Source organism: Pholcus phalangioides, unplaced genomic scaffold (assembly GCF_987345545.1).
Source record: "Pholcus phalangioides strain wild (caught in Gottingen) unplaced genomic scaffold, Ppha-v1.0 ptg000007l_1, whole genome shotgun sequence".
NCBI classification, from domain to species: Eukaryota; Metazoa; Arthropoda; class Arachnida; order Araneae; family Pholcidae; genus Pholcus; species Pholcus phalangioides.
In genome coordinates this window covers 11,033,797-11,051,980 of record NW_028301600.1, presented here as the reverse complement: position 1 = coordinate 11,051,980, position 18,184 = coordinate 11,033,797, and the positions used below count along the sequence as shown (strand labels likewise).

General features: G+C 33.8%; 1 protein-coding gene across 3 annotated transcripts in view; it reads right to left on the bottom strand.

Moving 5' to 3' along the window:
• The window catches only part of LOC149084911 (uncharacterized), a 78,553-nt gene that overhangs the window by 41,256 nt on the left and 19,113 nt on the right, over nt 1-18,184 (bottom strand). For all 3 annotated transcript variants that reach the window (XM_089232646.1, XM_089232647.1, XM_089232648.1), the window contains exons 2-4: nt 17,916-18,044; nt 14,609-14,690; nt 9,430-9,597 (exon numbers count right to left, since the gene is read on the bottom strand). In XM_089232646.1, coding sequence (XP_089088772.1) covers nt 9,430-9,597; nt 14,609-14,690; nt 17,916-18,025 — 360 coding nt within the window. In that variant the 5' untranslated portion in view covers nt 18,026-18,044. The remainder of the gene's footprint in view (nt 1-9,429; nt 9,598-14,608; nt 14,691-17,915; nt 18,045-18,184) is intronic.

The window sequence follows — 18,184 nt, the reverse complement described above, 5'->3', positions numbered from 1 at the left end:
TAAAAAAATATTAAATTATTTCTTTCATTAATTCTGAATTTATTTATTTCATTAATGCTGGAATAATTTTTGTCATTAATGCTGGAATAATTTTTTTCATTAATTCTGGAATTTTTTCATCAATTCTGGAATTTTTTCATCAATTCTGGAATTATTTCTTTCAACAACTCTGGAATAATTTTTCATAACTTTTGGAATAATTGCTTTCATCAATTCTGGATTGATGAATATTTTTCAAAGAAAAAAATTATATTTAGGTCACTTTTATTTGATTTTCTGAAAACCAAACTGGTGTTTTTTTTTTTTTTTTAACCACTTGGTTAAAACCAAGGTTTAAATCAAAAAACCCTGGTATCTTATATCAAAAAGCTAAAAAATGATTCAAAGTTTTGTTGATTAAAAATAAGAATATGATTGTAATTTATTTCTGTTGAAAGAAGCAAATCTAGCAGTGATGAAGTGCACTCCAGTGGAAGTTGCGTGGAATCTTTAAACTGTTGATAAGATAGCTTCAACCTTTTCCCACACAAGAGTGAGATATCTGGTACTACAGTAGATAGAAGAAATACAGTCAGAGCCTGTTGTAATGCCACCATCTGTTCCAAAGAATTTTTGCGCTTACGAGTTTGACACTATATCGGATCATCGTTGGAATGGCGTTTCAGAGAAGCATCATTACATTAATTTGCAAGTTTATTAAAAACTACCATGTCTCTCACTGTCTTATTAGTGTTATTCAATAAATAAGTTAACCTATTTTATACACATACAATTTTAAGCAGAAAATCATACATAAAATTATTCGTAAAATTTCAAAAAATGCACAATTACTTGAATATTTCTTGATATGAAACAAAAGAGATACACGCATTTACCTCTGAAATCATTTTAATTCTCCATAAATATGGTGACACATTTAATAAGTACAATAATGATGGCATTGCTTTATTTTTTAGTCTGTATAGGTTCAATAATCACAAATTTCCTGTTTTCCACACGTTGAAAGAACAACTCCTTCCAACATAATTTGAATGGAGCCGATTGGGGAGATAATACCACACGAAATTTAATGACCAGCTAGTAAAACCATGCACTGTTAAAAAAATTTCCTTGACATTGTTGAAAAAACTAGTGCAGTATGCTCATTGTACACAATCACTCATCGATGAATCTGCTTCATTGAATACATTGGTCCCTAAATGGGTTAAATTCCATTCAATGTGCATTCTAAGACCCCCTAATTACACCGTTTTTTTGTTCTTAAATTTGTTTGCTCTATTATTGTTATACTGATAGATAATAACAGTGGAATGAAAAAAGGATAAATCCTCAACTCCTTTTGAAAAAAAAAGAAGAAAATGATGGGAGGAGAAAATGTGGAAATTTCCTTGGAAAATGACAGACTTTATATACATTCAAAAGCAGTTGGCATTATAACGAGTTGGCGTTAAAATGAGTTTTTTACATTATAATTCCTATACGGAAGATTTGTTTACAGAAAATTGGCAACCATGCTAAGTGGGGTTGGCACAACAGGGGCCACTGCACTTCAGAACTCTCTCGCTTCTTTCCCTCTCATCATTCTGATGTTTGTTGGTAACCCTATGTACAGAATTCAATTTTTTACTCTTTCTACCTTGGCATTATTTTCCCACACTACTTTATAACAAACTGTATATAGGAGGAAGGGTGGCTTTATATCAGGTGGTGACAAAATTAAAACATATAGAATAAACATTATATGAAAACCTTTGGAACTTACTATGCTGGTTGTTGCAATGGAACAGTTGTTATAAAGAGCAGTGACTAGACAGAAATCAAATTCATCTAATAGTATAAAATGTCATGTGGTGCATTCTACATGCCATTGATATTTGCAGACATACCAACATTGGCTTGAAGCTTGTCATTAGTGATAAATGTTCAGCTTTGCCGGGGGGGGACAACATAATCATAGTATAATAAAAAATAATCACTAAAAAATTTTAATTGAAAGTTCATTAAATACAGCACCTCCAGCTCATTGGCACTGAAACTTAGAAGGCTCAGGCAACATGAGCCCCCTCTCCCGAAGCAACTTTCTGAGGTTGCAGAGTCCCTTAATAATTCATGAATATTCACTGCAATCACAACCTGCATATTTCTTGTAGGCTGTATATACAGACATCTAGCAACCCTGGACACCCCCCCCCCGTTTTCTTAGTATCAGCGCTCCTACGGCCAGAGTTGTCAAATTTGCTCTCTGGGCAGATACCCATTTCCCCCCCCCCCCCCGGGCTGGGTTTTTTTGGGGAAAATGGGTTTTTTTGGGGGAATGTTTTTGAAGAAAATGTGTTGCTTTCAGGTTAAAATTTTATTTTAAGGTTAGTTTATGTATTCCAAAAATTGCTGCATAGTGCAGTGTTTAGAATATGTATATTTTTGAATGTTTTTTTAGGAACAAATGTGATAACAAATAATTTCTTGGAATCACAATCCCATTCTTTTATAATTCTTCTGACTACCTTTTTTTATGTAGGCATTTAGGTGCAAGATTCACATTTTAAAATATTACAAGAAACCGCAAACAGAAAATGTAACCATGAACTTAGATATGTAATATATGTATTATACCTCACATATAATATGTGATAAACATATCCAAAGAAATTAGTGCTTATTTATAATACATAATAATTTTCCACACACACAATTCTTTGTATAAATAAATTGAAGCCTCTGTGAAGAAGTAAACCAATGTATGTAAACTGAATTTTCATTCAAAAAATATTTACATGTTTGCATTATATTTTTATAAGTTTGATACAGGTACAGACTTCTATAACTGAAATATTAAGAGTAGCATTATCTCATAACGAAAAGAAAATAACTTTGTGAGATTCTTGAATTGAACATTAGTAACGAACACCTTCAATTGAAACAGAACAAAAAGTACAGTTTTTCTCCAACAATAAGACCTAACCAGAAAATAAGCCTTAGCTCCATTTTTCAAGATGTTCATAAGCCCCCCCCCCACTCCCCCGAAAATTAGCCTGTTAAAATCGTCAGCCAGATGAAGGCATTCTGTTGCTATACATGACAGATTGCCTTGTTATAAAGTGATATTAATATACAGTAATGTAATTGGCATTTATATTTAATGATAATTCAAGTTATTCTGTAGTTTTAAGTTCCTAAAACTCGCTAATTTGGACAAGTGGAAAACACCTCCAGAGTAATGAATCCTCAGAATGACTATCACCACCTCCTCTTAACCAGATCATTTTTTAATTATTACTGCTCTTTTAAAAATATTTCAGAATTTAATTTAATGAAGCAGGGATATTCAACAGTGAGGAATTCAAGAAAAGAGAAGCACGTGACTTTAGCTCCTGAAAGTTTGGGTTCGATTAAAAAAAGAAAAACTTAATGGTTCTAGTTACATAGATAAAGGTTTTATTTTTGACGGATCAGGACACTTTTGAATACATTTTCTGCAGGGTTTGAAAAATTTGGAGAAAAAAAAATTCAGTCACTATCCTGATTTCTCAGAATTTTCATGATCTAAATTCATTCATTTTACCCCAAAAAATCTTCTTGCTGCAGTTCTGCATACAACTCAAGGTTTAGATACAGTTATGCAGAAGTGGGTGTGTTTGTGTGTGAAAAATTATTCCCTTGTTGTATGGTCAATTTTATTAATCAAATACATAGTTTAACGTGACCAAAAATGTATATTTAGACATAACGTAAGATGTACACATAAAGGATGTACATACATGTTTAAATTAGATATGTTGATGTTGTGGAAATAGGAAATTAAATTTTCCCCATTTTGCCCGAAAAACCTGCTCTGGCTGGGTTTTTTACAACCCTGCCTATGGCACCTATGATGAAACATTCTTTCCGACACAAGTTTCACGAGCTCGACCATGCACGATGCAAATAAAGCCGGTTCATACCCGCTATGCTGAACTACTCAAAAACCTGGTTTTAGCCCGAAGTGTGAGGCGGTTTCACCAGAAAATCAGGGCTTTGCATGTTTGGGCATCGAGTAGAGCAGCAGGTTTGGGCGCAACTTTATAGATTGCATTCCACGCACAGACAATAAAGATCAGCTCCAAGTTTGTTTTCTTTCGAACTCTCTCACATACATATGTGAATTCATCGTTATGGTAAAGATCGATGTAATTTTAAAAATAATAAAAGTAAAAGACTACAAAAAACTCAAAGACCCTATTTTTTTAAACCGATTTCCATAGTATTGAGTGTTTCCCATAGCTCCGTATTTTATTGAGGCTGTCCATAGAAACTACAGACAATCCGTAGCAGTTGGCAACTTTGTATCTGAATAAAACTGCCTCAGTCAAAACATAAATATCTTTCTTTTTCCACATTCCTCAAACAATTACTTTGCAAACCCCATCTAAGTTCGCAAATATTTTTGAGAATTGTTACAATAAAAATTAACACAATGACATTTTAAATTGCTAATTACACTGGATGACAACAGATATGCCACTGTACCCTGAATTAACTGGGTCCCGGGACCAGAATTGGGTTTTTACCAGTAAAAGCCATGGTAATAATGGTAAAAACTTGGTAAATAGTGTTAGTCTCTGTGCATTGATAACCGATGCACAGACGTTAATTGTTTGCTTTATTAACTATTAATAATTAATAAATCAATAAACAAATAAGTATAACTGTTTGTGCACTGAATAAGATACATATTATGTATGTACATTTGGACCTCTCTATTAGTGACTTCAAGGGAGGTGGAACCAGAGAAATAACTTTTTTCAATTTCTGTCATATATCAATAGAAGAAAAAATTGGATAAATGAATCCCCTTTTTTGGATTAAACCACTGAAATGAATGCTGATTGTTAATGAGAAATTTTTCATTACAAGGTAAATAATTTATTTGATCATTTTTGCATCGCATCACGGCTATTTTCTGCCCATGAGGGCTAATTAGACAGGGACCTATAGATTATTGTGATTCTGAATAGCAGAATTGGTTCAACATTTTTAGTTAAATAATTCTTAAAATTTATGTTCATCCATCAATTTACCAAAAAGATATAGAAATCTTGTTTGTAATTGTGGGGAGGGGTGTGTGCCAAAATGTTTCTATTAGTAAAATCCTATTATTAGACTGCTAATTTGCCAATAAGGTTTTATTTATTATCGAAATAAATAAATAACCACAGTCATAGTGGAATAATCACAGTTGTAGACATAAAACTGTTTTATCATGACGACCAATATTTGAGTCTTTATTGGGGTGGGGGGCCCTTGAGTTCAGTCAATGCAAAAATCTATTTTAATTTCTTTTTTCATCTGTTTGCATGAATAATATTTTCTATACAAAGACAAGGCCACAACAGGCAAAATGCCCAACAAGGTGGTCGAGAAAAAGATGCCCATGTGTGTGTATATATACTTTATGTTTTTGGCATAAAAAGAAAGAGAGAAGTGATACTATAGTGCAGCTGTTCTCAATCTTTTTTGACTCTCGGAGCCCTTACAAGTAAAAAAATTCTATGGGGGAGCCCTGTATGCCAATTTTTTAATTATTCATCAAAGTTAGTGATTAATTTTTACTATTTCAAAATATTTATAATTGTTTTTTAAATTTTCCTCCAGCTTCCGCGGAGCCCCTGGAGAGCACAAAAGAAGCCCCAAGGGCTCTGTGGAGCACCGGTTGAGAACCGCTGCTATAGTGATTAATTTATTATGAGTGTAGGTAAAAAATTTTGAAAAACAGAGATATAAACGAAAGGCTTCTACAAAACGTTCCTAGCACTGCCAATTGTTCAGCTCAGTTGTAAAAGGAATCTAAACTTGATTACCTTACTAAATTTTGGTTCCCATAGTTATACTGGTAACATTTCATGGGAAAAAGAGGAAGACCGAAAAATCCCACATGGACTGATTTTTGTTGTATAAAAGAAGGAAAAAACAATGCCCAAGTGTAAAATTTGCTCTTGTATCATGGGAGGAAAAGTAGAAAGGATGAAAATTCATCTCTCCAAATGTAAGAAGCCAGCTGTATCTCAAAGTATTATGAAAATTGGGACATTGGATTCTGACAAAAATGAAGAAAATAAAGTGGAATCCATCTGATAAATATATAGCAAGAGATAAATCAACTTCTAGTCAAGAAGCAGAAAATAGTGATTCTTGTCTCAAACAGTGTAAACGCCCTAACCTATTGCAAAATGATTTGCAGCAATTTGTGGTACAGACAAGTTCAAACGTAAAGAAAATGAAACAACTAATTAATAAAGGAATAATTCCTTATTATAAATAATAAGGAAATCAGTTCTGACTGTGCATCTTATGGTGAAACTGCATTCTATTCTTTGTAGTTCTGCATCGAGAGCGAATTTTCTCAAATTTCTCACTCATTCACAATAAACTAAAAAATAGATTTGGTGTGCAGAAAGCTGCAAAGCTTGTATTTTGTTACAGGATGCTAAGAGGACATAAAGACATCGATTGGTAGACTGTCACATTACATTTTTTATGGCTATATGATTTTGTATTACAAAAATCAATGTATTCTTATGTTTTCTATTTTATAATAAATTTTGTTATGTCATTATCAAACAGATTGAAGGAAAATTATTGAACTTATTTTGATTTGATCTTTACAAAAATATCCATCATTCATTAGTGAATAGAAATGATATAAAATTGAGCTCTGTTTTCATTCAGAAATTCTACAACCAGAGAAATTTTGGTTTATTGTGATAAAAATGTATTTAATGTGTTTCAATTCTTTTCCACTTTTTTTACTACTACTAAGAGCACACAAGATTACTTTTTAAAGATTAGTGATAAACGTAAAATAAAAATGAAGAATAAAGTCAATAATTTTTTTAAATAATGGCAGAAACAGCAATTTTTTCCTTTTATAGGAGGAAAAAGCATGGATTTTTCATAAGGCGGGAAAAACATGTTTTTACCAGGACAGTAAATACCATCAACGATAAATATAGTGCCAAGCCTGCCCAGAACCCAGGTTATTGGCAAAATCTGGGTCATTTTTGAATGAAAGTCCTTTTAAGTCCTTTTCCCTGGCTCCTTTTCTTTAAAAAAATTAAATTATATCCCCCTCCATCTCCCTATCATTCACTTTTTTGCAAACCGAACACAACGTCAGGTCTATCGCCATGGGCAATTTACTACCTAGTGAGTTTTCCGGAAGTGTAAGTGTATGTACCTATGTGTCTGAGTGCGTATCTAGTGTTCTGTCTGATTTTTCAGTGCTGCCATCTATATTTCAGGAGTGAAGTGTAATGACTGAATATTTGTACTGTTTGTAGCTATGCTGCTTGCTGTGGTGAGACATTTTAACAGGGAGATCAGCTCACATTTGCCCCTCAAAGTTGAGAACCACAGAAAACCAACTTCAGCGGGCCACTACTGTGGCAACTGTGGGGCTCGAAACCAGGTCCCTCCGATGCGAGTCTGTCACTATGACCACTCCACCACCACAGTGGCTCCCCATAATTCGCTGATATCCCTGTGAATCAAATATATATAACTGAGTTCTAAAACTATATTCAATCCAAAGGTTCATTGAAAAAAGGTTAATTTGACAGCTCAGCTCATATAACTAGGTTCTTTTATTTTCTACTAGCATGGAAAGCTTTCTACGAAACAAATTAACACTATAATTAACACTTAACAAAATTAGCCATATGTAATTTAAAAAATATATTAAATCTAAAACAAATATAATTAATGTAGGCAGCACATTTATATATTTATTAATAATAAGTCAGTCTATAAATTTTCTTCTTTAAGCGAATGATTCTGACGCTTATCTTCTGTGTGTGTGATTCTCTATTAATATAAACCCTTACAAAGCTATTTCCTGGTGGAATGATTTTCTTTTTCTTCCCTGATGGTCCACAACTCTGATCTAAAACCATTTAACTGTCACATACTTTCACGCCTGAATGTAGGAGCTTTGTCAGACCATATTGTGTTGGTGAAACTTAACAGTGTGCTTATGCATGAGTCCAGCATTTGGTGTTTTTGTGTTCAGTAGGTGATGCCATCTAACTTCCAAATTGCTAATGTGTGGATTTCAAGTTTAATGTATACATATTTTTGTTGTAGGTCTGTGATCATCATAGCAGCAGCGTATGTTTTTTTTAAAGGGAATAGCCAACTGAAAGTTGGAAAACCTTAGGAAATCGTATTTAGCCAATTACCACTGTGCAATCGCAGGTTCTAAACCAGGATTTTTGCTAAAGGGGAAATCTGAGGAAGGCAAGGAGGCAAGTGCCCCCTCAAAGAAAATCCGAAATTGAAACTTTTTCATAGAAAATTAAAATATTTAAAAAATATATATTCTTATACCACAAGTTAATTCAATATTCTTTTTAAGTGTTTGACCCAAAATTTCTGTGAAAGAAATCCTTGTGCCCCTCTGACAAAATTCTAAAAAATTTCTACTTCTAAAAACATATGTACAACATTTTTCGGAACATTGTTCAGAGGTGGTCAGAAAAGTGAATAGAATGCTCAGTTTGATTCTCAAAATGATCTCTTCGAATTTGTGTTTAAAATTTTCAATGGGATGGATAGGATGGACCAGAAGTTATTAATACATTGTCAACCAACTGCTTCGACAGAGAGACATCAGTATCGTTTTGTAAGGGACAATTCCAAGTTGTGATATCGCACAGGGAGGTTTTCTCCAATAAGGGTACCAAATTGAATAGCTCACCTCCGAGGTTCATGAATTTTAACACAATTGACACATTTAAAACAAAGTATGATAAACATATTTGGTTAAATCAGTTTCCTAAATTTTTCTTCCCATTGTCCCCTTCTTAAGAAATTTTTTCCTCATCGCCTCCCAACTCTAGCCTACCCAAAGGACCCTATGTTATACTCGTAACTTCCATCGCCCCCCTTGGCCCATTCCATCTACCCTCAGGGAGCAATATTGCTCACTTTGGGAAACACTGGGTTATAAATCAAGAAGCTATATACATACTTAGATAAAACCACCATAAATATTTTTTTACGAGTGGTTTATATATATTTACTATATTATTATATTATATATATTACATATATATTTTCAATTATTTTCTAGACATATGCTTTTATATTGGGTTGTTGTATTTTGATTATATATTTGACATCCGTATAAAAAAAATATGGGCATCCTTTTTTCAGCCACCTCATTGAGCAGTTTGTCTGTTATAGCCTTTGTGCTTGTATTTGTATTTAATGCTACACCAGCATTGGTAGAGATAGTCAATATCTGTAGAGATCGAAGATACAGTAAGGGTACAAGAAAAGTTATTTGAACTTCTGGGTTCTGCGCATACAGCTTCTTATCAGGAATTCAATAAAAGCTAATTTTTTTCACAGTTGTTCATCCCTAAATTTTGATATTAATCAAATTATACATACATTTACTGTCACTGGCAACTGACAATGAAAAGAATTTCTTGGATATTCAAATCGGAAATCTCTATCTGCAACTGTAAATATATCTCTATGGCTTATCGGCCATGAACACTCTATTTTTGATCCATTCACATAAGTAAGGTTGGACTTCTTCACGGGCTCCAAATAAGCCTGTTAAAATGACAATAATCATCACATTAATTTTTTAAAAATTCAAAGTACTATGATAGAAGCACTAGGTATTATAATAGAAACACTGTGTACTATATTATGAAAAGATTTTGGATTGTTTGGCCTGTGTGGGGAATGAGAAATAAAACTCAACATGTAAAGTTAAGGACGCGAGCCTACACCTCTAATTAAAAAAATTAGAACACAAAAAGGCATGTTTTTTTCTGGAATAGATGATGATGAGGAAACCAAACAATGGGAGTGAATGAAAAAAATAGGAGTCGTTACAATTACTTATGGTATTTATTATGTTTTCATAATTATAATAATTTACAATAGACTCTTTATCATTCATATGTGCGATAGCCCGGCCAAATAAAAATATCCCAGCACAAAGCCTATTTGAATTATGTATTTCGAACCCCTGCTTAACCCTTTATATCCTGACGGTAATTGAAAGTACTGCTTTAATCAAACGCTTATATCTTCATGGTATGACCACTTTTACTAATGGGCTTCGTTATATGACTACAAGGACACAATGAGTGTAGTTCCTACATTAGGCAGTGGAGGGCAACTAAAGACAGAAATCCTTTTTCGTTTTGCTGTGGGCATTTTATCTTTGCCATGTAGCATTAGGAAGGTGTTTTGCAGTAGAGTTGATTTGCATGTTTTTTATTTGCGTGAATTTAGAGACTAATTACCAATACATTGGTGCTATTATTTTTTATTTTCTTCTATACTCTATAGGTAAGCATTCCTTACATTTTATTTGAAATTACTATTTTATTTTCTATTATTGGGTCAAAAATGTATGCCAGTACTGTAAAGTACCACCAAGTAATGAGAGTAATTTTTTTTCCATAATAAAAATTACTTTAATGTGGAAAACAAAATATTGGCATAGCTGCCAACTTTTGAAAATGAAAATTCTGGAGATTTTCGCGCAAACCCGTATTTTATGCTAAAACCACTCCCTAATAAATACAATAGGGATTTTTCCAAATAAAATAGGGATTTCCCAAACATAAAAGTTAAAGCGTAGGGAATAAAATCCCTACTGAAGTCAAATTAAAATAGGGATTTTTTTTTTACACACATGGAAGTTAAACCCTTGGGAATAAAATTCCTAAGCAAAAAACAAGTGAAATTGGAGGCCAAAACTTCAATGATGTAAAAATAAATATTGTGTTCAATCAGAGACGCTGTGAACAAACACTCTGCGCGAATGGCCCCAAAATCATCGGAAGATGAAGGAAAACACCGTCAATTTTTGAAGAACACTGACTTTTTGTGACACTTGCTTGATGTTTTTTTTTCATTTCACGATTGATGATGGCAGTCTTTCCATGACCGATGTTTATGTCCGTAACACAACTTGTACGAAAAGGAAAAGTCGGCCCTCTTCTGGAACGTTACATCGGAATAATTATCTTTAAAATTGATTAAATATGTTTTTGCTTATCATTATTCATGCTTTGTTATATCACACGTACGTACTTCAACAAAAGAAATTTTGACCATATGCGCGTCACTAGAATCTTCAATTATTATCCAGGACTATTGGCTGCTAAGCCATTTCCCTGCACGATAAGACAAACAACTTTCTTGTTACCATCAGAGGGTTTGTAAAACTTCCTTAAAAAGGGAATTTCCCCATTTACGACGTGTGACGTCATTTCGAAAGGGAAAAAAAAAGAGGCTTCATGCCCCACAAGAAATTCCTTAGGGATTGTTTTCATAAGCGGGGATTTTTTTAATGAAGTAGGGAATTTTTAGGGACAATTAGGGATTTTTGTGATTTTCGTAAAAATTCGGGAGATTTAAGAACTTTTCGGGAGGTCGAGCGATGAAGCTAAAATTCGGGAGATTCCCGAAAAATTCGGAAGACTTGGCAGCTATGTATTGGGAATGATTTTTTCTGAGGCAACTACACTGAGTCATCGAGATCGAGATGGGATGAAAAAAGATGTATCACCTATGATATTCATCAATAGGCAGAGCGAACAAGGCAAGAGAGAACAAATATTCTGGGCTCACTATATGACAGGGACAGAAAGTCCTTACTCAAAATGTCCATTTAGCTATGTATTTCTCTGTTGTAATGAAAAAGAATTGTTTTCGGAAGTATCATCTCGAGTAGTGTAAATAAAAATGCGTCTGATTTTTTTCTCCCTTACATATTACCCCTATTCCTGTCAGTACCAGCTGCATAATTAATAACTAAAACCCTGTAAAAAGTATTTTACTCTTTTTTTCCTAGTGTTATTCTGCACATAAACTTATCTAATGATATAAAAATACAATTTTATTAAAAAGTAACTGGTAAATTAATTCAGGATATAAAGGATTAATGTTCACCCTTAGATGCAGTTGCAGACACCATTTTAACCATTCATTCCATTGGACCAAAACCCATATATGGACACCAATAGTTGGAATTCAAATTATGTTCATCAGATTTCAACACAAGAGTGCTAATATTTGAGGGCTGTTTTTCAATGAAATTTTGGCTTGAAGTTTGTTAAATGCTTCTCAACTCTGGTGTCAGTTCGCTTGTTGTGTTCGTGTATTTTACATGATTTTACACTGTTTAATATGACCAGCTCTCATCACTTTCTATCACCAAGAGAAGAGATTCCGAAGAGAAAAAAAATTATGTTCAAAGACAGAGAAAAGGTAAAATTAGAGTTTGTGCACACATGCAAATTAATTCAATATCAGGAGGAAAAATATGCTCCATTATGGAGTAAAAGCATTATGGACTTTCGAAGACTTGAATAAGAACTTTTTTTTCAAGGATTGGACAAACCCAGTAAATTAATTAGGTTTGAGTGACAATTCTGATGATTATTTGTGCCAAATTTCAGTTCACAATGTGGCTGTGCTAAGTTAGCATGTACATCCATATCGAGAAAAATTGTTGGTTAGCGTAATTCGTATTCATCAACTAAGTTAGAAGTACCACAAAAAAATCTTTAGCTGAAAAATTTTGAAGCAGAAGCATTCGTTAGCTGAGGTATCACTGTACAGCAACCCAAAATGAGAGAGAGAACACAATTATCATTTAAAAAAAAACAATATAAAATATAGCAAATCGCCCCTAATAATTAGGTACTATCTGAAACAAATTAAAAACACCATATGACAGAGCATTAAATGTAGCACTAGAAAATCCAATTGCTGGCAGAAAGCTCAGGAATTTTGTAAAAAAAATCAAAAGTGTGGATACGATTTTTGATGCTTTTCTAGGAATGACCCATACATGACGATATGTATATATGTTACAACCAAAGCTTGAAATCAGCCAGTCTGTGAAATGGCTGTGGATGATCCGCCAAACTAAAAAAAAATGGCATATTTGTTCGTGATAATTATGGTCATGTTACCTATGCAACCCTAATGATTAAAGGAATCGGAATATCAATATCTCAAATAATATAATTTTATGATGCTCCTTTTGCTTAAACTTTTTTTATCCTTTATATCATTTACAGAAATACCTCGGTTTTCATTGACTTCAATTATATCACTGATTTCAGTTTTCATTGATTTCGAGAAAATTTAATCTCTGTTTTCATTGGTTGCCTTGGATTTTGTCTGTGTGCTCACGTGACCACGCTGCAAATTTTTCTTCTCCTGCTCAGTGTGCCGTTGTTTCTCGTTTTGTGCAAGCATCAGCGCGCCCACGTGTCTATTCAAACAATTCTATGGTACCAAAGAAAGTTTCCAGAGCCAGCAGCCCTTCAAAGAAGGGCAGAAATATAATCGAATTGAAGAGGGAAATCATTGAAAAATACGAGAGTGAAAATAAGATTTCTGAAATCGGCTGCATGTACAGGAAGTGGCCATCCATGATAAGTTCCATTGTGGTGAAAAGGAAAACAATAAAGGAAGCTAATGTAGCGAAAGGTATCAATATGTTAATGAAACAGATCTCATGCAATTGAAGTTGTCACAGTTATTAATTTGGATCAATCGAAATCAGATGGTGATTCTGTTTCGGAGACCATCATGTGAAAAGGCCAGACTTAATAAACTGATCCCATTAAGAAAATGCCTGAGACAAGTGCTAGTGTACCTGGTGATTTCAAGGCCAGCAGAGACTTGTTTGAATGTTAATTTATTCTTTACATTAGTCTTTCATATTTGTTTCATATTAATTTCTCATTGTTTTCAGTGTTAAACGCTGTATTTATTCTCTATAAAATGTGTTTTTTGGTTTTATTTTGGAGTGTCTAGAGCAAATTAATTTGATTTACATTGATTAATTTGGAAATAATTGCCTCCATTTTTTTCGGTTTCAGATTTTGCTAATTGTTTTGGGACAGATTATCGATGGAAACCAAGGTATAACTGAATTATCATGCTTTCATTGTGCATTATCACATTTTAAACTATCAACTCTAGTTTATAATTCTCTAAGATGTGTAATATCGTACTGCTAGTCAGAGAGGGGTCTGGGGGTGTTGTCCCCCATTCACCAACGTAGCAAGAGGAGGTATGAGACAGCTACAGTAGGGAGCAGCCACAGCTCTCACTAATGATTATCTTCATACTGATTCACACAAGAAACAAATCATACAGAGGTCACAATGTAATATGTCTACATAGCTAAAGTTTGCAAAATGGCTGTGGGTGATCTGCCAAAGGTAAAAAAAATCATATTTGTTCGTGATAATTATGGTCACATTAGCTATGCAAACTTAATGATCAAAGGAATTGCAATATCTATATATAGCCATATATCATACGTTGGCAATAAAAAAAAATGGATGTGGCGCCTACCAGACCGTCTACATAATAACATCACATTTTGTACATCAAACTTTGGCCAGGGATCTCTAATCATTGTGCAATTCAGCTGGGAAAAGCCAGAAAAACCAATAGCCATTTTTGAAAATCAGACTTTCCAAAACTTGCAGCCAATTTTCAGGCCAGTCAGACTTGAAACTTTGGCTGTAACATATTAATGCTTTATCATAGAAATGTACTTCTCAATAAAACACACTTTTCCATCTGCTTCCACTTTTAGTATGCAATGTTTATCAGCAACGTCTTCCAGCAAAACTCTCACATCACAGTTTTCATCTCTGAAAAATAAAAAAATGAAACTAAAATATACACATATTCAAAAATATAGAAAATTATACTAAGGCAGTATTCCTTTGAATGATGATTCCCTTATCAGGGGTGTATCCCAGGGTTGTAGTATAAAAAACCCAGCCCGGGCGGGTTTTACTAAAAAAAAAACCCAGGATTTTTTTTGGGCAAAATGTGGAAAATTGAATATCTTTTTTCCACACAACCTGAAAATATCTAATTTAAACATGTATGTATATCCTTTATGTGTACATTTCTTATATCATGCCTAAATATACTTTTTGGTGCATGTTAAACTGCGTATTTGATCAATAAAATTGACCATACAATAAGGGAATAGTTGTTCACACACAAACACACCCACTTCTGCAGAACTGTATCTGAACCTTGAGCTGTATGCAGAACTGTAGCAAGAAGATTGTTTGTGGTAAAATAAATGAATTTAGATAATGAAAATTCTGAGAAATCAGGATGGTGACTGAATTTTTTTTCTCCAAATTTTTCAAACCCCACAGAAAATGAATCCGGAATTGCCCTGAGCTGTCAAAAATGAAACCTTTAGCTATGTAACCAGAAACTAAAGTTTTTTTTAATCGAACCCAAACGTCACACGCTCTCTTTTTCTTGAATTCCTCACTGTTGAAGAATATATCCCTGCTTCATTAAATTAAGTTCTGAAATATTTTTAAAGGAGTAGTCAGGGTGCACCGATTTACGATTAAAAACACCATTTAAATCACTTGTGTTTTTTTTTTTTAAATCAGGAAATTTAAATTTTGTTCTTTCTTTACATAACTTCAATGATATTGAAGTAAAGGTAACCTGGTATGGTATGTATGTTATTGATATGTGGTAACGTTCTTGATTAAAATAAGTACTGAACATCTTTGGGGTAAATATAGACTTGAACTTCCAGATACAGTGCAGAAAAAAGCTTCTCTATTTCTAGATTTTATGCATGGAAAAAACTGCAGAAAAAATATAGGGAGAGCTAAGCTTAGATATAACTGCACTAAGTATTTTCAATGCATTGTAATGTGGCACGAGGGTTCCCTGATTAAAAAAAGAGGAATTACAGGGGTTGGACAAAATAATATGAACAGCTGTGAAATGAGAAAATCTTTATTAATAGGCTGTTGGCCCTCCTTTTGCATCAATTACAGCTTGTATCCATCGTGGGATGGACAAATACAAGTCATGCACCACAGTCACAGGGATATGTAGCCACTCCTCCTGCAAAAAGGTCACTAATTCAGAACGTGTCTTTGGAGGTGGAAACCTACTGCACAGTTCGGCCTCCAAAATACCCCACAAAGGTTCAATTATATTAAGATCAGGGAACTCAGCGGGCCACACAAGGTGCTGCAGTTCATCATTCTGTTCACATACCAGTCTCCAACAATTCCAGCAGTGTGAATGGGCGAATTACATCTTGGAACACAGGTCGAGAATCAGGGAACTAATATTGCACCATTGAATGAAGATGGTCGGTCAGAAGAATCAGGGTTGTCAAATTTGCTCCCCAGGTAGATACTTATTTTCCTCCTGGGCTGGGTTTTTTACCTTAAAAACCCCGGGTTTTTTGGGGAAAATAGGATTTTTTGGAGGAAATTGTTTGTTGTCAAAGAAAATGTGTTGCTTTCACGTTAAAATCTCATTTTGAAGTTAGTTTATGTATTCCAAACATAGCTGCATACCCTTTTTTTTATGTAACCATTTAGGTAAGAGATTCACATATTAAAATGTTACAAGAAACAGCAAGCAGAAAATGTAACAATGGACCTTAATTTAATAAATATACTTGATATGCAATATGTCATAAGCATATCCACAGAAATTATTCTTTATTTATAATACACAATAATTTTTCACACACGCACAAATCCTTGTACAAATAAATTGAAGCCTCTGTGAACAAGTAAATCAATGTATGTAAACTGAATTTTCATTCAAAAAATATTTACACATTTGCATTACTTTTTCATAAGTTTGCAGCGGCTCACCAAAGACTGTGGCAACAGTCGCCAAGTGTGGAGATGGCGCAAGTCGATGTTTGTGACTCTACAGACTGGAGCAGAATGCTGATTCAATATGTTGTATTGTCTATGATACATATAACGCTGATTGTCGCAGTGGTGACCAAAATATTTGTTATCCTAACCAAACAAAATAGAGAGATTACAAAAATTGCTTTAAATATCTTTTCTTTGACTTGTGTATGTCAGCGCCACCTATCAGCTGTTTTTGAGGGTTTTTCCTGTCTTAAAAAAATTCCCGTGACCTAGTGATGCTAACCCTTCAACCGTTTTTTATTTCGGTTATTTTTCCGGTTTCTATGAACTTTCAAAGTTTTTACAGACTTTTTGCCCACCCTGTATGTATAATAACATGTTCTGACTCACAGATTCATCATTGCCGAGCCAAAACCACTGAAGTTATAAATATGAAATTTGGTCAGTAGCTACTACTGAGAAAGGGTTTTTCAAAATTCAACCCCTAAGGGTGTTCAAAGGTTACATAGAGAAATAATGCTGAGCCAAAACTGCTGGAGCAATATTCATGAAATCTGGTCAGTAGTTTTATTTCATGATGTAAAAACAAACTAAAAAAAGGATTTTTGAAATTCGACCCCTAAGAGTGGTCAAAAGAGGGTTCAAAAGTTATACAGAGAAATCATGCCTAGCCAGAACCGTTGAAACCACCAACATGGAATTTAGTCAATACTTTCATTTTATCCCATAAGGACTCAATAAGAACGGGTTTTTCGAAATTCTTACCCTCAGGGGGGGTCATAAGGAAATTCAAAGGTTAACACAGAGAAATCATGCTGAGCCAAAACCGCTGAAGCTATAATTATGAAATTTGGTCAGTAGTTTTAGTTTGTAATGTAGAGACTAACTAAAAAAGGATATTCCAAAAGTCAACATCTAAGTGGATCATATGGGGGGGGGGGGTTGAAGGCTATATGGTGCAATTATTACTGAGTCGAAACAGCAGACACTGTAAATATGAAATTTGGTGAGTATTATATTTTATAATATAGAGAATCACTCTCTACCACAGAATTTCTGAAAATTGAACCCCCAATGGGGTGCAAATGTTATGTGAGGGAAATCACATTGCAGAACAATTTTCAAATGACCAAATCGACGTGAGCAAAGCCACGGGTTACAGCTAGTAAGAATGGTCTCCTACATATATATAAATGGACTTACTTCCCAAATACAAACATGCGCTTTGTTACCAAACATCTGACTTGATCACTGCCATCTCTTTTTATAATGATGACACTACCAAATTCTTCACAATCATCATCAGAAGACATGACTTTTCTGAATAATTTTCTGCAATTATAGGAAAAAGCTTGCGTCATTCACTGAATAATAACCATAAATACAGAATATGAATCATAAATACAATAAAACCTATACAAAATAATTTTCACATTTATGCAGGTTCTTTCGTTTTAAAGTGCACTGTAAGA